Below are 16979 nucleotides of genomic sequence, written 5' to 3'. Positions count from 1 at the left end.
CCACCTGGTATGAAGATAAGTCAGCCAATCCATCAGAAGGAGGGGCCATATTAAATGCCGGGGTAATCGACAACCGTCTTTCGGTATTTTCGATGGCTGTAGCCACCACCCCAATTGTCTTCTGTAGCATTTTATCTATCGCTGTGAGACTGGGGATCTGCGGATTGGAGTTGGCTAGCTGTCTGGTCATAGGGCGACTAGCTGTAGGTTTAGAATGCTTCCCCATGATTCCAATAAAACCAACAGCGAATGTAAAGCAATAAGGAACCTCTAACACAAATACCTAAAATCCAAACAATGTAAGATAAAAGGAACACACTCTAAACAGAGCGAAAGACTGGCAAATAGTGGATAAAATGGCATTAGCCAGTGGGGATTAGTTCAAAACTGTCCCAAAAAGCAGAGCTAGGAGGAGCGGCCCAGCCCGGCCTCCTTTGGCCCCTGACGGCCACAGACGGCCCGCCCTCTGCCCGGGCTCAGCCCGGCGACGCCCGCGCGCGTCCCGCGACGCGGTGGGAGGTCCTGGCGTTTATGCGCCTCCGGGCGCGAACTGGCGGCAAGTGGGCGTGTCAAAGGCCGCAGAGCAAGCTGGGAGCTGTAGTCTCCCCTGCGGCGGCCGTGCGAAGCAGGAAGCTACGGCGGCGGGGGAGAACTACCAGCGTCCGGGACCCAGCACCAACGATGTCCGTGGCAATGTTCGCAGTAAGTAGTGTGAGATGAGCCTATCAAAGCAAACATAAGAGTAATCATGTACTTCACATTTATGTTTTTGGTTTGCTATAATTTAACAAAGTGAATTCAAGTTTCTTCAGTGCTTCAAGTGGGCCAAGACCTGCTAGAGTTGAGACCTGGCAAAACAAAACACAAAAGACAGTGAACCATCCATCCTAAGAGGCCCTCTATTTCTGTTCTTCATCAGCTGAAGAAAAAATATACTTTTAAATGCCTGCCTGTCATAGCTGGAACAGCTATGTGATGTATGTGCCATGGGTGACAGAGGTACATGGCAACAAGATGGATATTGTTGTGTACCATTGGTGTTCCAGGGCCTATAATTCTATTTACTTCCAACTGAATAACCAAGTAATCTGAGCTTGCTTCAGGTTACCTTGTTGCGTGTTGTATTGCACAGGGCTCTGAATGATGACACTATAGAAACTGCTAAATACAAATCTTGTTGCCTCCTGATTTGGGTCTTCTTTGTCCATTAAGTCTCTATTTGTCAAGTTTCCTAGATACGATTCTTAGGTCACCCTCCTTATAGATCTCTCTTGCATTTGTGTCCCACTTAAAGCACTGAGTTGCATACTCTCCTAAGAGGTAAATACTACCACTGTCTAACCAAAAAAGTAGTGACAATGGTAAGAAAACACTTGTAGTCCAAATACCAGAAGCTACACCAGGCTTTAAATTTGATTTAGCTTAATAGCAGAAGCAGATTAGGAAATGTTACCCACTGAATGATCAGCCCAGGACCCTTTGTTCATTAGCGGCTTTTCAATGCCATCTTTAGGGAACCCATCTCTGACCTGCTGTCAATATGCCACTGCCAAAAAATAAAGGAAGGTTGAAAGATATAGCAGGAAGCACATATGAAGTTTCTATCACTGGCCCTACTTGCTTTGCATTCACTAGGCACCCCACCTATCAGCCCCAGATTTAGTTAGGTAGGCATATGTAACAAAAAAAACTCATACCCGAATCGAGGATGGGCGCTATAATGAACATTTTCTTTGTTTATCCCACATATGTAGAGTGTTTTTTTCTGTTGCTACAAAGAGCATCATGCAGCAAGATGGGAAAAGCCCCACTGTCTTTGGCCTCTTTCTCAGCCATTTGAACAAGACCACTCAGTGGCATGGATTCCTACTGCAAAGATCTGTAAGTGACATTAAAGTTTATATTTTGTATATTTGAGAGATGACATTAAAGTTTATATTTTGTATATTTGAGAGATGACATTAAAGTTTATATTTTGTATATTTGAGAGATGACACTAAAGTTTATATTTTGTATATTTGAGAGATGACATTAAAGTTTATATTTTGTATATTTGAGAGATGACATTAAAGTTTATATTTTGTATATTTGAGAGATGACATTAAAGTTTATATTTTGTATATTTGAGAGCGGAGAGGGTACTAACAAGGATTATGGGTTCGAGGCAGGACACCTGAGAAATATTATTTTTACAGTTCAGATGTGTGGAAATGTGGCTGAAGGAGGAGAGGCCATTGTGTGCATGATTTTCCCATGACTACTCTAAGCTGCAGAGAAGAAAAGGATTTGGAGGAAGCAATAAAACTGTAGACGTGTGGATGTCAATAAAGAGTAGCTTTCCACCTTCAGGTACAAACAGACATCAAAGACACTCAAGCTTTTTCTTTGTTTTCTATTTTGTATCACTTGGAACCAATGTTCCCTCAAACTTTTTTCCTCTGCGAGTGGTAATGCAAAATCTCTGTGAGCTGCAGTCACCAAGGAACTGAATATGCTTGCGAGCACTGCGCTCAGCAATACAAATCTGTGGCAAACACCACTCCAAACTTTCGTTTACAACAGGAGCGAAAACAAGTGCATTTCACACATATAGCTCTGTTTAACCCGTTCCGTGCTCATGAAGGAACCACGCCGTCATGAGTCACGGGCGAGCTGTGCTCATGACGGAGTGGTTCCGTCATGCTGCGGCCGTTGGCGGCCGCTCCGCCCACGCGGCGCTAATTCCCCGCCTGTGCGGGCGATTAGCGCAGTGGGCGGAGTCGTGACGGAACCACTCCGTCATGAGTACAGCTCGCCCGTGACTCATGACGGCGTGGTTCCGTCATGAGCACAGCGGCGCCGCACTGCCCCCAAACCCCCCCCAGCGCCGCGGCGGAATTTGTGCCGCGGCGAAGGGGTTAATAGGGTCTTGACAACATTTTTCAATGTAGATAAAAACCATCACGACATGAATTGTTTACTCATGTGGCACCTAAATCCCAGATTTAAAAAAAGAACAGGACTCAGAAAGTTGCTTAATTATAAACTTTTTTGAGGCAGCAGCATTGATCTAAGCAGTCAGAAGAATGATACAGCTAATATTAGGCCAGAACTTGGATCCTGGCTGGACCCTACGAAATATGCTGAAAAGTTTCATAGTGTAATTTGCTGACACTGGAACACATTGAGCAGCGCCCGCAGGTTCTCTGGTTTCCTTTCCGAGTAGGAATCAGCAGGCGGTGAAGAGGCTTTCTCATTGACAATTCCAGCTAGGGCCAAAGCAAATGCCTCATTTAAAGGGTCATCAAACCTCCCTTTGTTCAAGAATGAGACTGGCTGGAAGTCACCTGGAGCCTAATACCTAGATGCTAATTCAATGGAGGGGAAACAAAGGCACACAGCTTATCACTTTACCTGTCAGGTATTTCAGAGAAACATTTGAGGCAGGTTTTTTACTTTGTTTACCACTTGTATAGAAGCTACATGCATGTGCTGTAATAAGGTAGGCATTGTTTATTAAGAATGCATACCGGAGAGAAACATGTAACACAGTGCTTGGGATTGTCTGTGGTTATAAGACTTTATTACTACGCTAAGAAACTATTTGTAGCAGCCTTATAAGAAAATTGAGAAAGAAAGCAATAAGGTTATAAATCCTTGACTTGCAGTTTGCAAGCAGCTTGTCTATGCTGGTTCATAGCTCACTGTGCTATATTAGAAAGATTGCAATATATGAACTACATATAATAAAAAGATCTTCGTCTAAATCAAAAACAACTTACCTACCTAGATAAAAAAACAATCTGTGATCTAAATGTTACACAATGTGCTTTGCAGGAGGCACATTATCAATGTATGCAACATTATGAGTCAAAACTGTAATTAGACAAAACTCAGATCTCTTCAGGAACTGCATTAACCCCTAGAGTAATCTAACCGTTATCATTATGTCTAAGATTTACTGGGCATGTAAATATCTATGCAGAAGGTGCCTGAACACCATACGTTATTTGATAATGCAGCCTCTGTGACCAATTAAGCTCTACAAATTTACTGTCACATTTTGTTGTCAATTCTTTGCAGCAGAGTTTTTTAAAAAAGCAAATGTATACGCTGACAGCAAGACTCTGGTTTTTCATGACTCTGTTCCTTTTCCGTTTCTGTTGACACGCCTTGGATACCAATTTATGTGTTCTCGGCTTACATTTTTTCTAATTCCAGCACTGAATATCACACATCAATTTGGTTTCTCATGATGAAATTGCAAATAAAGTGCATGTCGTTCTAAGATCAGCACCAACAGGATAACAGTCTAACAGAGCCATGCTTTCCCCTAACTCCCCTAGTTCTAACAGCACCATATGTAAACAATATGATTTGGAAAGAGTCGCACTCTTATTTGTGTTTCTGCCCAGCTTTCAATTTCCATACATGTATATATGATTATAGCAATGTAGTAGAGGGAACATCTGGGAGAAGAAGTGGGCGTGCCATGAAATTACCAGAGAGAGCTAAGTTGACTCTGGCTGTAACAGCCCGTGCTTTGAACATGTTTGTAATGTAAATCATTCAGCAAACTTCATGCTAGAATACGATAAGTTTGCTTTCATAATTCAAGAAAGTGTAATTCTTTAAGATGCAGATGCATTTACCCTTAGTACAGCAGATTATTTGGAGAGTATTTATTAAAAGTGCTTTTAAATATGAGCTGAGAAATAGTCAATCTCATAAATGGAGCAGCTACTCATACTGTGAATGAAATGCAGGCCACTTTCACTACAATAAATAAATGCTATGGACAATACATTCACTCCTACATTGTGCCTGCCCCCAAATGCAGCTGCTGCTTCTAAATCGTTTTTTTTGGTCGAGCCTAGCATTGCAGCGCATTCGCTGTTCGCTCTGCGAGGCATGCTGTAGTAGGGTATGATGCTGAAGTGCTGTGGAAGCCTTGCCCACTCTCCGGGTATGTTTTTCACTGGCTGGTGGCATTGTCTTTGGTAAACGTTGGCTTCCGATTCAATATGAGGCTTCTTACTCCCTCCATGTTACCGCCTTGTCTCCTTTTGTGACCGCCCATCAGGACTGGATCTTTTACTTGCGGTGTTACACGGTCGGCGTTATTGTAGTCAGTGAGCACTATTTTCTTTCAGGCGCACACTGCTCTGCAGCACCGCTGCTTCCCTCATTGGTGGCCGGCTGCGGTGCTTGTCGCTCGCTGGCCAGAGGTGCGCTCGCTGTTCCGGCTGCACATGCTGCGAAGAGGAGAGGCATGCTTACTTTAAATCAAAACTCGATCCGTGGAGCAGACCCTGGTACTGCTTGTTTAAATTAATCATAAGATTTTTTTAAAAATCTGGAATCATGTCTTAACAAACAGAGTGGTAGGTCCGAAAACTTGAGCACTTGATTATTTTCAGGACACAGGGTTTGGGTCCCCAAATTACGGACGCCTTACAGACATCATACTAAAATCAAATTGGGGAATTTCAGAAAGGTGTGAGGTTCCCCTGCAAAAGATCCCATGAGTTTAAAAGTTTCCACTTGGGGCCTCTCGCATTTATCTTTTAATCTGTAGACTGAGGCTGCCTGCAGCAGCCCCTCCCGGACCTCGCAAAGACTGTGGACTGGCCCATTCTGAGTCTGCAGACGATTATCACAGACAAAATGACAGTGGGCCCCACTATAGTGACAACATGTGGTGTGCCTTCTGCTGTACAAATTTTGACTGCAGAAAGGACCTGATGTCCCTTTGCAAAGCTGCGCGCATACTGAAAAACTGTGAAGTGCACGATTGTCTCAACCTTATATAAACTTATTTTGACTTGTACTTATTTTGGTTGTCTGTTTACTTATATACTATTGTGCGACCTCCTCTGATATGTCTGTAAAACGTATGTTTTGTCCCAAATTTGTCCTGAATTTTGACCTTCTGTACTGAATTTTCCCCTGAATTTTTACCTGCTGTCCTGAATCTTTACACTGACCGTCCTGAATTTGCACCCATGCCAGTTGGTCACTCTAGATCAAGCGGCAGGTGTAGTATTGGCACGCTCTCGGATGTGTTAAATGCAATGTGCCCGCAGTAGAACTCCTAATCTTCCGACCGCCCTGGCAAAAATGCTACCATCGCTCCTCGCACTTTGCCAACAAAGTGACCGTTTTTTTGGGGCCTCTCGCGTTATATTTAAGTATGTGGTTGGCGAGCTGTCTCTTGTTGACATACGCACTTTGGAACAGCGTGCGCGCGCTGGAGAAAGCACATGTGCACGCATGCTAAAGGGAACTATGCTTGGAACCCCCTCAGAAGAAAACACCCCATTAGTTACAGGAACCAATTCACAATTATTTTTGTTATTATTATTGTAAATGTCGCTCACAATTGCAATATGGTTATTCCCACAAGAAGCAAGCAGCATTCACTTTGCTAGGCTTCGCACAAACACACCACGCGAGCGTTCACCCTCCCCTCCCCCCCTACACACACATATGAAGACTGGTCTGAAATCACAGGTGGACAGGTGCTAACACCCGAAAAACTAGCTGTATCCTGTTAATCTCTGGCCTTCACAAAGATGTCTGAAGTTAAAACCAGGCATGGAAATGACAGCAGAAACTGGAGCAACAAAATGGGAACAATATCTAGGTGTCAGCAGTCTAAAATAGCACTGCAACTTTACAGCCGAACCTCATCATTAGAATAGGTTTGAAACAAGCAGTGCCAGAGGGTCAGTCATGGGAAGTGGGGGAGGAACGTGCTATAAGCTTTCTAGGCTCAGTATTCAACTAGCAAGATACAGTAAGTACTAAAGGGTGGTAAAATGGTTCCTGGATGTTGGTAGTGCAAGACAGTGTGACAGAAAAGAACACATTTTACAAATTAAAGAGGCGAGCTGATCTTTGGGTATGGTGAGTACTAGCCATATTCAAGCCAACAAGTATTAGACCCGTACTCATCTTAGAAACCTTCTAAAATAGCTTGGAACTACAGCGTGAATATCAATTTTTAAATACCAGCAGCGTATCTCACAATATTCTGACTTGCACGATGCAAATTATGTTTGTTCTTACAATTATTCATTCAATATCCACCAATGAACCTTGACACTTCTTAACGTGTTTTGATAAATGGTCAATGTAAATTTACCAGAAGTAGTGGCCAGAAATAGTAAATGTCCTCACTATTACACAGTCCCATGACAGCTTATTACTGATTTGATTTGCATTATTTTAGAGCACAGCACAATCTGGGTGGTGCCTTGCTATAAAGACAATCGCAGGTAACCATCACATAAACAGAATCCGACTAACAAAATGAAAAGGTCTTAAGAGCGTTCCCGAAAGCTCCATGAGAGGCAACAAAGTCACACACAGCATCCTCCATATGGCAAGTTGCTGTGAACTTCATTAAATGATCAATTAAAGCAGCCAAGTTTGCAATGCTGGTTACCTTTTGAAGATAGAGGATCATTCCTTTCAGGACCCCGTTGAACGTTTTCCATCCTCTTTTGCCTCTCGGAGCTAGAAAATACAACAGAGAACAGAATCAGCAAAAGAGAGCACAAGCTCCTAACCAAGAAAGCTGCCAGTATCCAACTGATGGAACAATCAATCTAATGGATCATCGTCCCAGTCTAATTTGTGGTTTTCAATCCCATCAGAAAAATGAACACCTTGTCATCTTTTGCAACTCTAGTATGGCAAGTCTTTGTGGTGTTCTTTATGGTTATTGCAGATCTGCACTGCTCCTCCAGGAAATGAACAGGCTGGCTGACACCTCGCCAGCATGGATGGATGGATGCCTGCCTTCGGCACTAAAAGGAAACAACAGGTAACACTATGACCCCCGACAAGGAATGGAAGAATATCCATTTTATTGGTTGTTTGATATGGCACTACGCCCATAATAAAATTATGAGCTAGTGCGGGTGGAAACTGCAGTAGGGACATCAGGAATTTAAACAAACGAGTCACTTTGCAGCATGTAATTAGTAACAGCACAGATCACACCGCCCAAGGAACGTCATTTCAGAGGCAAGGCCCATGACAACATAAGACATATACTGCCTTGGCCCTAACAGTGTGGCACCATGATGCATCTAGTCTGCCATTCTTCACATGAAAGTTCTAGATGGTAAACCTTTGCTCCCCTCTTAACTCAACTTTATTTATGGTGCACATGTGGGGGTGAGCAATATTCAAGAGGGGACATCTCTGTACTTTAAAAAAATTGATTACACACTGTGGCACATATACATCAGTACTTGAAAGAACATAAACCCGTGAGGGCAGAATACCAGTAAAACAAAAACACTAACATGATCATAAATAGTTTCTATTGGTATATGTCCTCATAAAACATGCATGAATTCATACAATCATTACATTTACATCAATCAAATTATAAAAATATACTGCTAAACTGCATAACAGGTATCTCAAGATCGAAATTTTAAATGTTAAATGACAATTTAAAAAGGTAAAGCTAATACGCGTTATCACATTCAACCCAAAATGCCCATTAGAGTCCGTAAACCTAGTGCAGTGCTTCATTTTAAGATTTTGTAACACAATAGCGTATTGACCAAGCCCTCAGCAAACCGTTTGACAGTGCAAAAACAATCTTTTCTGAGTTATCTGTTTTCAAAAACCTCATCGCCTCTCAAATACTCCTTACACTCATCAGATGGCACAGACAAACGATCCATTTTTTCCTAGGGCACTATAAGCTGGTCAAAAGAATAAAAAATGATGTTCAGTTTCCTTTGAAGGAGACAAACTGGACATATCTCCTTTGGCACTGTACTTTTCGATTATTTTAGAGAGAAGGCCTTTACTGGCAAAATACCTATTCTGAATTGTATGTACAATGTTTTTGTGTATCCTTTTATGTAAGATTCAAATTCTGGAGTGCGTTTATGATATAGAAATGTGTTAGTTAGCCCCCATATCTCTGTTCAGTCCAGAGTTTCTCCCTAACATACTGTCAGTAACAAACATTCATTCTTAGTCTAAAGCTCCCTTTATGGTTTCTGCATTTCCCCCTAAATCCCCAAGGTGTAGCCTCAGTGGCCATACTCTAACAAAGCCGAGCCAAGGGGTAGAGGAATATTTGTCCAGGCAAATCAGATCTCTGAGCCGAGCTCTATATGATTCCTATTCTTTACAGACCAAATTCGTATCCAATACAACAGTGGTCCAAGATTGGCAACATGGTTGATCGACCTTGTGCAAGGCTAGATGAAAACATAGCGGAAATAAAGGAGTACTGCTAGGAAGATTAAACAATGAGCTTATAAAATAATTTTCAGATACTTTTAGGGGCACTATGTCCCCATAACCCCATATTTCAGTTGAACATAACCTCTCGTAATGACTTCACCCTATAAACCTCCCTGGCGGGGGAAATTTGCATACATGATGTAGGTTTGTACCTTTAAACTGCAAGCATTGATCTGTGTTGTAATATTATCCTACTTTTGTCTATTTGTGGGCCCCAGGACAAGGTGTCAGCAAGTTTTACTCCTAAGTAGTCGAAGCTTGACTCCCTCTACCAGCATTCTTCCTTTGAAAGAGCGATGGGGGTTCAGAACCAAGTATTTAGATTTCCCCCGATGGAAGTAAAAATGTGAGAATTGATCTACCAATACTTGCAACCCCATAAGGGTTCTTTACATCAACATGGTGTCGTCAGCGAATATTAACACGAGGATAGATAACTTCCCTGATTTAGGAGCCTCACTTTGACACTTATTCAGCAGGTCGACCAACCCATTGATGTGAATATTAAGTAATGTGGGAGCCAAGGTGCATCCATTTCTAACATCCATGTTTACAGGAATCCTTTTCGTAAGTTCCCCGTGATTACCCCAACTAACCCTAGCATAGGTTCCTGCATGGAGTTTCATTAAGGGTGACAATAAAGGCTCTGCGATGCCATAGTTCTTCAGCACTTCCCAGAGTAGATTCCTAGGAACTAAGTCAAAAGCAGCCTTCATGCCAACAAAAGATTGTAAAGATGAATCTGCTTAAGGAGGATATATTTCCAGCACTGTGTTTGGAAGCGAAAAATCTGGTCAAGCCTACTTACATTTGGTTGAAATCGTGCCTGTATATCAGTCAAAACACTAATTCGGACTAATTAAAACATTATAATGTGCCATGTATTACTATTTTAAAATGTGTGGCATACTTTCTTGATAATTCTTCTTACCCTCTGCCCAGTCCTCATCCTATTACAGACTGGTATTCCGGTAAAAAGGCGATAACCGTGAAATTGAAGCTTCTACGACACAGACCTGATACATCAGGAGGACAGACACATCATTAGCCACACTTCATATTTCAGTTGACACGGCTGCCTTGGATTGAAGGGACTGCAGTAGGGTCTGTGTGAGATCAACAGCCAGTCATAGACACTCAATCCATTCCTCAATCTCTATGAGACATTAATTTGCCATTTGCACCCAAAACACTCTCATTACTCCTGCCCCAGGGTATTAATTGGAGCTTTCTTTAAGGAAAGGACTCTGCTTCCTACAGCACCTTCCAGATCACTCCTCTCTCTTCCATTCCATGCTGGCAATAAAGTATAACCACACTTACCGCAGCTTTTGGTGGAATTGGTTTAATTTAGGTCTACCGCCCGAACACATCCGAGCTATGTTAGCTAGCCATTTGCCCTGCTTTATGTGTATTAAAGGCCTGTATAAACGAATGCATGAATGATTTAGAAATGAAATAATGGACCATTTCATGATATTGATGATTACAATGTAATGGTCTGGGGCCAACTAGCAATATTGTACGGGCAAAGGCAATTCTAAATCCCACACAGCACTGTATTTTGTTTTGAAGGCAACAGACATAGCAGGTACTTTAATATTAAAGCAATATCCCACTGCAATGGTTTTGCACCTACACTGCAGTTCAAAGACAATGAAGAACTTCACTAGTGTATTACTTCAAAATCAGACTGTACACTTAACCAAAAAGGTATTTTAAGGACATAAGCCAGACAAGCCATGAGGGGATCACATAATTCTGGCATGCATTAAACCTGTGTGGAAACTTCTCATTTGGCAAGGGTGGCTACTGCTGGTATATATACACAAGTAAGGAAGGTGCTGCCACTGACTTTCCACAAAGAATTGGCAAAGAATGGTCTAAAAGGATCAGACGCCAGTATGCCTGCTGGCAAATCAGCAAAACCAAATAAGGAGAGGTACGTAAGAAGAAGTAACAACCAGAGAGATAGCCGACAGTTCCGAAGACTACACCTGAGGGCCTCATTACGATGTCGGACGGAAACTTTCCGCCCAACTCCTTGTCGGATTTGGTTCGGACCGACTCGCGATCGGCAGTTCCACCCGACCGATCGCAATGCTTCTGAACACCATTCGTAAGGACTCCCATTGACTTCTATGGGAGCCTGTGTTCCGACCGACAACACAGGCAACTATGGGGAAAAGGGGTGTGTGCGGAAAACCATGCACCCTGTGGCGGGCACCCCATAATGCCTGCCACATAGTGCATGGTCCAACAGGGGGGTCACTTGGGTACCTCCACGGCCCCCAACCAGAGGCCTCAGGATATAGGGGGAGCCTGTTAGGGGGCCCCAAAGTCAGTTTCTGACTGCCTTTTTGTGTCAGACAGACAGAGTCGGAAAGGCTGTCAGAATCCGACATCGTAATCGGTTGGAAACGCTGTCTGTAGAACTGTACGAATTGCCTCTGACTGACTCGGATTCTCCACTTGCCGGTCGGAACCGATTCGAAATGACTGAACGGTTCCCCTTCCGACTGCGAGCACTGTAATCGGTCGGTCGGAATTGTTTCCAACCAAGTCAGGTGGATGGGTTCTGACATGGTTTAGGAGAATCTGACTGTCGGTCGGAGCCTTTCGGCACATCGTAATCGAGCCCTTAGTGTGCTTAACAGGGACGACTGGCAGCATAGCAAAGAATTTTATATTGCGAACAATCCAGTTATCCCTCAAAGATACATTCCAATGTGAATCAAAATGGTATCTGTTAGTATCTAGGTTATGGGGTGCAACTAAGGTGTGTCCCCTGGCTCCGAACACATCAATGGTACAGAAATCAGTTTCTCAAGTCAGTCCCTTGGTGCACTTCCTGAAGTTAGCCAGTGGTCTTCAGACTCTCTTTTATTAACTACAAATTTCTCTATGTTTCAATATTCATTCTAACATTACTTAGCATAAACTCTTATATTAAATAAAAGGTTTCTTTTATTAATTCATTTTGACATATCATTATTGAAGAATGAGGAACTAGTGGTACAAAATAACAGAGTTCGTTGACCAATGTTCCACTTCAGAGAAAGCACCAGGGACTGCCTTTGGAGAGGAAGCGGATTTCTGTACTGGAGAAAAGTGTAAGTTCCAAAAGTGCAGATCAGTGAGCTTATAAAAAGAGGAGCGAGTCTCTACTGGCTTTCACATGAAATTATCAGAACATCATTGGAATGTATGAAGATTTGACTTTCCTCGAAGGGATACAAGTTCCAACACTTCCTTACAGCCCCATCAGTGATGGGGGCTGTTGCTGAGCTACAAAGATCTGTGTAAATAGCAATCAGGAACTGGGAGGAACACTGTAGGTGTGAAAGGGTGATAAAGTGTTAGGAAAGAAGAAACACTCACAACAAGAGGTTCTAAAACCCGATTCAGGCTTTCTCACTACTCTGTGAGAGGCCTACTAAATCAAGGGGCCAGTATGGAGAAAAGGGTTTCCCAGGAGTTGAAAGCATGACGGGCTCACTCCTTATGGACAGCATAGAAGCAGCAGTGGCCGGTATCTGGGCAAAGTGGCAGGGTGGGGGAGGACGGGAACCTGGGACGGACAGCAAAATTAAAACAAATTAAAAAAACAAGAACTTAGCTGCATCCACGCTCCGATCTGGCTCTGACCTGACTCCATGTACTGCAGGCACAGGCTCCCAGAATCCCTTGTAGCCAATCCTGACGCTGCATGAAAGCGGCTTCAGGATTGGCCTGAGTGCCATGGATTTGGGCTCCTAGGTAGACTGGGTGCAGGTGCCTGCTCTCTCCAACCCAGCAATGCAGCTAGAATTGAAAAGAGCTTCAGTGCGCATGATGGTTTGACCGTCCTGAGGCGGCCGGCCAAACCGTCATGCACACTGATTACAGTGCAAAACACTCCTCCACAAGCCTGTCATCTCTGGCCCGCCCCCAACCCTTGGCTCTGACAGCCAAAATAACACGATAATAAATAAGTTTATTATTGTTTTATTTTTCATTTTTTTGCCTTCTGGCCGGGGGGGACTGCATGGAAGTCCTGCATTGATATCAAATACAACTAAGGTGAAAAAGACAACCATAGAGGGTAAATTGTAATAATCTGGAGTATTAGAAGATGCAAAGAAATTACGGAATTTTTAGTCTGCAAACTATCGTACAGGACCATAGATAAACAACATGAAAAAATATACTAAATGACCCAAAATGCACAGAACTGTTTGAGGCGCAATCAGTAACGTAAACATTTGGAAACAGAATGTGGTTTTAAATTAATCATCTTGTACCTGTCAAAATGTACATGTTTAAACTGTGTTATAAACTATTTTATAAATAGTGGTAAGAAAAACCTAAAAAGAAAAATGGTTGGTATTGCGCTGCAAATATTGGCCGCGCTGCAAACATGTATGGAAGAATGCTTAAAGGTGGGTTTCCCTCAGTGAGGAATCTCAGAAAACAGGTTGGAAAAGAATAAGCAGGAGCAGAAATTGTTTAAAGAGAAACAACAAAAAACTAAGTCATGAATTACAAGCGTTCCTAACTTGTATTAATTCTTACTACTCTAAAGTAAAACGCATCATGTGAAATATAATCTAGAATTTCCTTGAAACCCATCCATCATCCCAGTTTCCTCCAAAAAGTGGAAATAAGAACAGTTTGTTCAGGCTGCCAATATAGTATAGTAAATTTTTGTTTCTGACCATAATGTAAACTTCTCTGATAAATGCCCAGAATAATGTTTAATGTAATGCTGAATTTCAATATCACAATTGTGAAGTTATGCAGGCCAGTGATTATCGGTTTGCTTGACCAGCATCTGATGATGTAAAGCATACCAGAGGTGATCATGAGGTCCTACCTCACAAACATGTAGATTATAAATTTGTTCTCAATATATTTTGGGGCAAATGTGCCAAGATGTTCGCCTCAACATATTTTAAGAGCAGTAGTACAATCTACAAGTCGGTCAGGAATTTATTGAGGTATGTCTAAATTCTTATAGGCATTCCTCTAGCGAAGCTCAAATTTTGTTGAGGTTGGGCCTTTTCTGTACAAGGGCCCATCCTCTTGAATTATTTGCTTTGTGTGTTATGGAGAAAATAGGCACTGTCAAGGGCCCTCTTAATGGTTCAGTACATTTTATTGAATTTTCCAAACACAAGAACAGGGCCTAGCACGGCCAAAATATAACTTGTCATCTCAACACCCTCCTGTACCTTCTCCCATCTTCCCCTCCCATGACCAAACTATTCATCACCTTAAGTCTTCCCAACCAAGTCGTATTCATTGGTTATAGTCAGCATCTTGCTTTGTTTTCATTTGGGACCTGGTGTTGTCAGACCAATCATCATCATCTGTAAAGTCCTTGGTGTCCATGAGCATGAGATGTTTCTACAGTCCACGCAAAATATGATGAAAATAGCGGACCACATCTTTGGAAAGGAGTTTTAGCTCTTGTGATGGAGTGTGTGATTCTTCCCCCCTCTGGCAGACGGGGTCATTGTATCTCACAGCATACGGGAACCTGCCTGATCGGCACAGTGAAATCCTTCACACCCGCCCTTTCTGGCATATGGGATCGCCAACCGCTAACACACTAGGCTATGACACTGACTGCATTGCAGGCCTTTTCCACGGCGCCCCTCCTGTCATACAGTGTCACCCTTTACTATCACACAAGACTGCGGCCCTTACCACATGGCAGTCTTGCCCAATTGCCATTACGCACAGGCTCTGGCCCGATTGGCGCAGCACGACACACAGCTCAATTCATGGCGGCCCTCTCAGGGCATATGGGGGTTCGTCAACTCTGTACAGCTCGTAGACAATGCACCGATCTGCATGAACAGACATTTCCTCACACCTCGCATAGGCAGTCCACTCACCAGGGCTTCCCACTGGACCTCGCTCCCTCCAACACACTCCTCTTCCTCACAGGGCAGACTGGTCGTGCAAAGCAGGCAGGTGCTGGTGCTCCAGGGCAGGCAGTCGTGGATTCCCTGTTTGATGTCCCCTTACCATGCAGGGAGACAAGTAGACCTCAGCCTCCAGTTCTTGTCACAGGCCGAAGTCTTGCAGAACCTTCCTGTCTCAACAACAGCCTGCCTGGCTTATTGAAAGATGACAATTTATGTTGTCTCAAACTTAATTTCTTATAGTTTATTTCCAGACACAAAATGTGATTTAGGAACTGAGTTTTTGTAGTTTTATGTAGGGGGTTCTGCTTCGTTTGGTATCCACTCCTGCACTCCCTCTTCCTCTTTCACAGAAGGAGCATCCCAAAGCTGATAATCCAACAATACAGTCCATGGGAGTGACTAGAGCTCACCCCTTGATGTCAGCTACAGTGATATGTGCATCCAAAGGTTTGCTCATAGCCCCTTGACCTACTATTTATGCTCCTTTAATTAACCCCATCTCCTTCCTGAGATGTGCACAGGCCCCTTCCTTGTGACTTCTCAATTAATCAAATAGCAGCCTTTGAAGTGTACATGGGAAGCCTGGCTCTCCCCTTCCCAGTGTGTGTCCCACCCAGCTTAGAGAAATACACTAATCTGTCTGGGGGATCTATCTACCGCCTCTCCTTGTGTTTCACCATGCAGGTATGGGTCTCTCAAGATGGAACCTAGGGACCACCATGTATTGTACCATCCACAGGCACACATATACCCAGGGCATGTATACAGTACACAGGCACTGTGCAGTACTTTATTCTCAATGTACTGTACCACTCATAGGCACACATACCTCCAGCACCTGCATTTAACATGAAAGCACTGTATCCTTCATGTACTGTACCACTCACAGGCAAATAAACATCCAGCATAATGCATTTAACGTGCAAGCCCTGTCTCTTTCATGCATTGCACCACTCACGGGTACACATACACCCAGTACATACATTCATCTTGCACGCACTGCACAGCACTACATCCTTCAGCTACTGCACCACTCTTAGGCACCCATACAACTAGCACATGCATGTAACATGCATGCAAAGCTCAATACTGCATTATCCCTGTATTTTACCATTCCTAGGCCCACATACACTCATTGCAGATACACCACTTCTAAGCTTAGCAGCACTTCACATCAACTGATATAGGCCAAGGGTGAGATAAGCACACAGCAGTGGAACTCTAAAAATTAGTTAGCCTGTAGGCCTCCCTCCGGTGACACAGGTCAAAAAGTGTCTGTTCACTCCTACTGATCACTACACAGTATGCTGCCACCACACACTTGTGCAGCTTAAGGCACTATGAGGGTAGCACTCTGGACGTCCCTCGTGGTTCAACAAGACTGCAATCCGTGAGACATAAGCATCCGTGTCTACATATGATAACAAAAATCATCATTCAGGATACAGACATCAGGACACTCATGGCATGGGTGAACATCCATTACCATGCAGTGGACTTTTCCATCCTAACATAAGTGCTACAAATATTTTCAGCCTGAATGACAAGCAATTGACTAGCTCACTGCACTTCCGTCAACTCTGCCAAAAACAAGTGAAGCTAAATCGTACATTCTCTTAGCCTCTTGGAATTTCATTGCCACTAATAGGCACTGCTGATCTTTACACCGCATGTATTTACCATTGCAATGTATCAGTGTGCATTACAGTTAAAGAACTAAGGAAGAACATTTTACAAGATATAAATTAAATATCTAACTATATCCTAACACACTTTGTTAAGCCTGGTGCTCTATAGTTGAGC

The 16979-nt window shown here is 43.1% G+C and overlaps 1 protein-coding gene across 1 annotated transcript in view; it reads right to left on the bottom strand.

Moving 5' to 3' along the window:
• PSD (pleckstrin and Sec7 domain containing) overlaps positions 1-16979 on the bottom strand; it is an 809922-nt gene that overhangs the window by 23166 nt on the left and 769777 nt on the right. The window contains exon 13 of the mRNA XM_085603917.1: positions 7430-7500. Coding sequence (XP_085460043.1) covers positions 7430-7500 — 71 coding nt within the window. The remainder of the gene's footprint in view (positions 1-7429; positions 7501-16979) is intronic.

The sequence above is a fragment of the Triturus cristatus genome, chromosome 1_2 (assembly GCF_964204655.1).
Source record: "Triturus cristatus chromosome 1_2, aTriCri1.1, whole genome shotgun sequence".
NCBI lineage: Eukaryota > Metazoa > Chordata > Amphibia > Caudata > Salamandridae > Triturus > Triturus cristatus.
Note: the sequence above shows the minus strand (reverse complement) of the source record. Positions and strands in the feature narration are given on the sequence as shown.